This window comes from Lathamus discolor, chromosome 10 (genome assembly GCF_037157495.1).
Source record: "Lathamus discolor isolate bLatDis1 chromosome 10, bLatDis1.hap1, whole genome shotgun sequence".
NCBI lineage: Eukaryota > Metazoa > Chordata > Aves > Psittaciformes > Psittacidae > Lathamus > Lathamus discolor.
The window spans coordinates 17,631,971-17,639,550 of NC_088893.1; the positions used below are offsets into that span (position 1 = coordinate 17,631,971).

The 7,580-nt window shown below is 43.2% G+C and overlaps 1 protein-coding gene across 1 annotated transcript; it reads left to right on the forward strand.

Annotated features, from left to right (window-relative positions):
- The first annotated feature begins 229 nt into the window (after positions 1-229).
- On the forward strand, positions 230-2,269 carry SMIM32 (small integral membrane protein 32). Its single transcript, XM_065690588.1, has 2 exons — positions 230-258; positions 359-2,269. The coding sequence occupies exon 2, from the start codon at positions 687-689 to the stop codon at positions 1,005-1,007; it is 321 nt and encodes a 106-aa protein (XP_065546660.1). The 5' UTR covers positions 230-258; positions 359-686; the 3' UTR covers positions 1,008-2,269.
- Positions 2,270-7,580: the final 5,311 nt, after the last annotated feature.

Sequence of the window (7,580 nt, forward strand, 5' to 3'; positions counted from 1 at the left end):
CAAGCAGGAAGCTCAGCTGCTTTAACACTGGCTCCCCAGCTCGCCGTTAACTGGCATTAAAGAAAGTCAACTAATGCTTCACAGCACCGGGATTTCAACAGCACGGAGCCTCCCGAGGCAGAGAGCCGCGACGGCAAACCCAGCAGGATCTCAAAGCAGCCTCTGCGTCTCCCCGTGGATGCCGTTTAACCCCGGATTTGTGAGCATCCCACTTTGGAAAATCAGCTGGAATCCCATCGTGACTTCCCTTGGTGGACGGTGAGTGCTGCCAGCCAAACCCTTGGCTCCTCACTGCCCGGCTGACAGCACCAGGGCTGGGATAGGCAAAGTCTTTTCTCATGCACGGGGCTCCCGGCAGATTCCCGGCGCTCCCAGCCCATCCCGGCTGACCAGCAGATGATCCAGTGTGTTTCCCTAAGAGAGGTGCACTGGGGGAACAAGGGCCAGGACACGAGGTACCTGTATTGTTTTGTGATTCATGTTTGTGGGGGAATGCTGTAAATATGAGCCAAGAAGATTTAAAAGAGGGTCCCTGAGCCACGCGAGTGAATCCATTTGCTTTTAGACAAAATGCAGCAGGTTTTCAGCCTTTTACAAGCAGGAACACAATTTCTTTCCTATGCCAAAGACTGACTGCGTTTGCTCTCCTGCTTTACTTCTACCGTGGAGGATATTGAAGCAAGAACATGTACAGTGAATTGCTAAACTCAACCAGCGCCACTGAAGCTCACCTCATCATTCAGACCAACACACCCTACCTGAGCAGCACGCCGAGACCCGTGAGCTCCTCGGCTCTCTACATGTCCACAGCCCGGGTGTTAAAGGAAGGGGAAATAAATAAGCCAGACCTGGTGACTTACATCATCCTGTTTTTCTTTCTGCTCTTGACTGTGACATTCATTGTGCTCTTCATTAACTGCCAGCTGAAAAACTCTTTCTTTGCTACTCTTCCTTACGACAGATCGCTCAGAGAAGCCAAGAGCCCGTGGAGGACACAAGCTGTCTGACTCTAGAGAGCAACGATGGGTTACATCAGTAGCAGGCACCAGAGCCCCTGTGCAATAAGGCGTTATCTCCATGTGTTGCTGGATGGATGTGACCCTCTTTAGAGTAATAGGCGGCATCGCAGGAAAAGATCGCTGAGCAATATGCTGTGTGCAAATGGGAATAGGTGTAAATAAAGAGCTGTGTTATGGACTCGATAGAATGCTTTAGCTAATTTATGCAGTTTTGTGCTACAAAATCACCCAGTGATTCCAGATTAAGCTCTATATGTATGCAAATGTCATCATCCACCCATTCAGTGTCCATACAAGGATATTTGCATTAACAACCATCTCTGATTTGGGCATCTGGTGGAGCTTGTTACCCGCGTTTATGAAACCATAGCATCAAATGTAAAAAACCCACAGTATATTTACCTAACAGTTCCATGCTGAGGGTATGAGTTTACTTTCCAGACCCATTTTTCTCCACTGCTGCCGTAATGCAGTGGGAGCCCTGCCAGGCAGGAGGAGGAAAGGGAAAATACTTACTTAGACTTCTGATTGTGATTCTGTTAAGATCGGGGATTCTTTGGTGTTTTACTGCATCATTGATCAGGGTTGAAGTTACCAGTTTTGTGAACCACTAAATACTTGAAGGAATTTGCCTTCAACCTTCTTAAGCTACAAAGGAAATGATTTGCCAGGGCATGAAACCAAAATAATCAGGACGGGGAGAAGGAAAGAGAGAAAATAAATACCATTAATAGCATGTAAACTAAGGGAAGAGGAGAGCAGAGTGCTCCGAGTTCAGTACAAAGTAGGCAACTTCTGCAAGCCATAAACAGCTTTACAGGAATAGTTGCTTTAATGCACAATACCCCCACTCCTTGCTCTTTATATAAACCTAGCATGATTAGAAGCATGCTTTATCAATACAGTAACAGCTTGATTCAACACTGATTGCCAGAAAACCCCACTGGTTTACATTACTAGCTATCCCACTATGTTCTAAAAGCTTCTGCTTTTAACCCTGTTAGCTGAGATGCCAGTCTACAGCTGCTGGTTTCTAGCAATCTTGCAGTTACAGCACAATTCCCACTTGTCTTTCTCCACAATGAGCAAAGGGCTTTTCTTCTAAGTCCAGTGGCCCAACATGCAACCAAATTGCAGCTCTCCCAAAATCCAGAGTCCAACACCCTATTTCTGCTAGTGGATCATCCATCTGAGGAATGGGGTTCAAATTGTGTCAGCTGCTGCACCCCTAAATGTATTCTTAACATGCAGAGTATAGCTGAGGCGCTGTGTGTATATATGTACATAACTGATTTAACCCAACTTGAGGTTTTACAATGCAATTACACACACAGACAAAATGTGGATATACAGGAGCCTGCTTGCAAGCTTTTTTTACACCGAAATGGCACAGTTGATAACACTTCCATGTCATTGTCTTGGTTACCGTGTTTTATTCTGCTCAAGTGAAGTCCAACTACTCAACAACAGGCTGAAGCATTTTATTCCTTGATAGGTGGCCAATTTTGGTCTCCTCTGAACCAAATTTAAGCGGTATGATTCCAAGCAATTATTCTAATGTAGAAAGCACGAATAAATTCAAGTGTGTTTCTCTCAGCCCTCTTTGAATAAATCAAGTTTTATCAAATCAGGCATTTCTGATTTATTGTGAAGTAATGACAGCTTGTTTTCAGCCACCAGCCTTAATGAGTTTGCTCTAAGAAGTCCTGCTGGCAAAAGCCTCAGAACCTGATCAAGCACGTGTTGCATTGCACCCATTAATTTAAATGAAGGTCCAAGAACAACCCAGGGATAATGTGATTTTTCTCCACAGCCTGATAGTTGGGATGATAGCCCAGAAGAACCTCTCACACTTAAAGTGCTAGCTGATTTCTCGGGAAAGCTGTTGTGCATGCCCTATGCTGTTCTTATTGGTACCCAGAATCATTTCTATTGCAGAGGAAATGCTCTATTAAGGACTTTTTAACAATTGTATGGAACACTACGTATAGAAAACAGCTGATACATGTTCTTTTACCAGAACCAGACTTCAAGCTGACCATAAAAATCTACTTCCCCAACCACAGGCACACTGATGGGCACTCATTCACTTGCTATAACTGATTTATTAGATGCATGGCACACGCAGGGTCCCAAATGCATACTCCATCCCTTCCCTTTCTGCCAGTCACACTCCTGCCCCTGGCACAAATACACCATTCACTGGGGCTTTAGAGCAATGCCTTCCCAAAAAGCCTCTTAGCACCCATAGCCCTACAGCAGCCTCCTCCGAATGGCTTCTCTTCAAGCAGACTGGAGGTTGATGTACTAAAACACAAAGGACAAGTAAAACACCAGAACTGTGGGACACGGTGCTGTGAGAAGCAGGATGGCCCCAGCTCAGAGCAGCTCTTAATTGCATGCTTTGCTTTCAAATGATGAGTAGCTCCTGTAACGCTTTGGAGAGCATCCATATACTTAAATACACAGCCATGTGCTCTGCTGCATTAGGACCTGTGTGTTAAATAGGGTTTTAACTCTTCTCCCTCTGGGCCAGTGAAACAACTCCTCAGTTCCACCTGGAAGCAGTGAGACCTTTCATACCCATGCTACCCTTCCCAATGGTTATTGTTACAGTTCAGTGTGCTGGCTTTAATCTCTTAGTCCATGGATGGTTTTGAACCAGCTGCCCACAAGTTCGCACAGCACTGGCACTGAGTAACCAAGGAGCTGCCAGTGTGATGCTCCTCTGCAAGAGCACCCCAAAATTGGAAGCTCACTCATCCCACTGCTCTGCCTGAACACTGGGTTAACATTTGGGAGACCCAGCAGGACCCATCTTCCTTCTTGCATTTCCTACCCATAGGTGGGCTTTCTATGGGTGTTCACCCTCCTGCGTTTCCTTTTCCCTCAAGCAATAACCAGGAGCTGAGCTTTTTCCACACCCCATGCTACACAGCCATCAATTGATGGACTCCTCTGTAGGACTCACAACTGTATCAAACTACACAGCAAGGCAAAAGGCAAAGGATAAAACCCAAAAGTTAAATATTTCATGCCCCTTTGGGGTGCCTCATGTTGCTAATTACCCTGGTTCTGCATGGCAAAGCAGAAAGCAAAGCTGCCCTGCATGATCACGCATCCTAAACTTGCATTGCCAGGTTTAACATACCATATTTGCCTCTGATTTCTTACTGGAAACTTAAGAATTCCTTCTATAAAGATCATCTTCTAAATATCAACCCAAAAAAATAGATCTTGCCTGGCAACATTTCTCTGCTGGGATAGATCTGCCTCCACAGCTCTTGAATTAACTTTTAGACTGATTTCTTTTGTTATATACAAAATACACTGTTATACACAAAACACAGATACGTATTTCAATTCTGCTAGTTGTCGTCAGTGCCTGCAACGTTGGTTTTTAACTGGACCCCCTACAACCACACTTACCAGCTGATGAAACTGCAGCCTCGGACTTACCTTCAGAAGCACAGATCAGGACGATTAAGAGAGGATCCCAAGTTGGGCTTTCCCTTGGGTTTGCACTCAATCCAGAGGTCAAAAATGGTGCTCACAGATTTGTAGAGCACACTCCAGCACCCATAAGGCAGTTAATAGTATATTTAAAAAGAATTTGATGCAAACTGCCTGGAAACAGTAAAGCACCAAAGCACCCATCATAAAGAATTTTATGTGTTTTTGTAGTCTTGTATTAAGGTTTGCTCCCTGTTTTAAAGTGATGTATACTAGAACTCCATCAGCCTAGAAACAAAAAGGCTCAGGGGAGACCTTATCCTATCCCCATGTCCCAGTATTTAAAGGGTGGCTGCAAAGAAGAAGGAGACTCCCTTTTTACAAGCAGTCACATGGAAAAGAGGAGCAATGGGCACAAGTTACACCTGACAAGATTCCGACTGGACACAAAGGGAATTTTTCCCAGTAAGAACAACCAGCCATTGGAATAATCTCCCCAGGGAACTGGTAGATTCCCCAACACTGGACACTGTTAAGATTCAGCTGGACAAGGTGCTGGGACAGCCAGTAGAGTATAGGTAGTGTTTTGCCTAGAAAGGTTGGACCAGATGACCCTTGTATTCTGTATGATCAGTCAGAGGCTGCTTATTTGGTGTCTAGAGGTCAAGTCCTTCAACTGTGCTGGACTTTGAAGACTCCACAGGATGACCTTAGAGGAAAATAACCCTAAATATAGAAACAGGGGGCAAAACCAGAAAAGCCAGACAGTGTGGTTTAGTCTACCTGCAACAAACGGCTGGCACATACTCTGACTTCTGCTGTTCCCACAGGAAGCCTGGGGACAGATGCTAAACAGCTTGTACAAGTCTCAAACCTCCACTCTACAGCTTCTGCAGGCTTCACTTTTCAGTCGAAGTAAGCAGCTTTCCAGCACGCACCTTTCTTCTGATTCACTACTACATTTGCAAGTGGTTGGAGTGAGAATTCACACTACAGAGCTAAAGACAACCATCTCTGCTGTGCCTGTATGATAAAAACACACAGGATGACAATTCTTTACTTCAAAGACTACACGCAGATAGCCAAAACTAAGGCGAATGGTTACTGCTGTTCAAGGTGACCAACCCAAAGTGCTAAGAAAGGCTGATCAGCACAAGTCAAGGCTAATTAAGCATTAAGATGATGCAATATCTAAACCCATTTACATTTAACTGAGTGGCTGACAATCACAGGTACTTTGGGACCTTTTACACATGCCTCAGCACACACAGCAGATGACAGCCTGCTCTGCATCCTAAATCAGATTAACACTGTTTAAGATTCCAATGGAAACTAGAGCCAGTATCATCACTGAGTGTAGTCCATTTTTTATGTTAGCAGTGTCTGGAAAACACAAGCTCTGAATCACACAGGCCCAAATATTGAATGTGGCAAGCCAAATGGGAATCAGCATTTCCACAATGAAGTGCTTAGTTCAGGAAAGCTATTTGGAAAAGCCTGATTTAGCACACTGTCTACAATCCAATCACCAGTATCCTCTGACTATAGTATCTACAGCAAAAGTAACCTTCCAAGTATTCCTAAGGATTTTCTATGAAACAGTTTATCTAGATGAGTAGGATTTCTTGGGATGGTGTCAAAGGCACGGTCCTTGCCTACAACTGGGCAGGGAGCACTGTGGAACAAGAAAGGCCGATTTCTCTTGGCACAGGGTACAGGACACCCAACATTTCATTACTTTAAATGCCAGTGAGATATTTGCTTTTTACCTAGCAGTGAATAGAAGTAGCCTCTGACTCATTTCACACACAATGAGGGTTGGATTGGGGTGAAGAGGTTTTGACCAAACCTTTTATTTCCCCGTCTGAAAAAAAAACATAAATGAAAAACTTCACAGGTCACTTTGACAGGCTACTCAGAGAGATCTATTTACCAATTGTTACTACACATCTAAACTCCCCAGAGAGAAAGACTAGTAAGGTTAACAAAGCCTCTTCAACCTATAAAAGATTTCATTTGGCTTTTTACTTATCTAGAAAGCTATTAATAATACCATAGGAAGCTTCTGGAAAGGCAAAAAGCTACTGCAACACTTCATTTGGCTGTTAACAAGTTAAACTGTAGTTTCACTAGTAGGTAGTACCGTCACAGTAAATCTGGAAGCTTTACATTGACAATCATTGTTTTGGAAGTAAAACCATCAAAATAGTATCAGGATAATATATATACATATATATATATATAAAATTACTGCCTGAGTGACTGGATCCTCCTTAGTATAGTGCACTTGCACATTCAGAGGAAAACACCCCTATTATTGTAGAGAGGAGAGAAATTCAGAGTATCACTGCACTGTGGCAGCCTGCTGTCCAAGTTAAAGCCCAAAGCAGGCAACACACACAAGATAAAGCACTAGGAACACTTTTGTTTCAGTATTATACTAAGCAAATCATATGTCCTTTCTGTAGCATTCACAGAATGGTTGGAATTGGAAGGGACTTAAAGAGATTATCTACTTCTTCAGTGCGTACCCCTGTGGGATTGGGATTCACTATTTTTGTACTACCCAAAAAAGAAAGATTTCCTTTAATTTATGCACTCCACCAATTGCTGTTTCAACCTGTATTTCTATAGTATCTTGGTAAACAAGAGTTTTCTATGCCTCAATCTTAAAAATTAAAGCGAAAGATGGTAAAAGAACAGCAAAGAAACTTCTCCTGAATTCCCATTTTACTGGAACAGTGGGAGGACATGCGAAAACCTTCATTTCAATGACAAGGCTATCAGGTTAGAGGCCATCAGTTTAAAGCTCTACTCATGCAGGCATGAGGATTATTGTTAAAAAACATTAAGGTCAACCACAAGAGTAAAAAACACTCAAACAAAACCCCAACCACCCCCTATACAATGTGGTGTTGATACACTTTTGTATGCAGCTTTGCATTACCAAAATCCTGTAGGAAAGTATTTTTAAGATACAAGATCACATCCGTACGAGGAGAAGATGGTAAGGCATCAGCAGCAAGTTACAAGAAGTCATAAATCAGCCTTTGGAAACAAGTATTTCGGACATACTGAGTTACAGAGAAAGGAAATGAGAAAAATCTG

Bases quoted from the DNA above. Each gene is read 5' to 3' on its own strand.
- SMIM32 (XM_065690588.1), top strand. From the start codon at position 687: ATGTACAGTGAATTGCTAAACTCAACCAGCGCCACTGAAGCTCACCTC.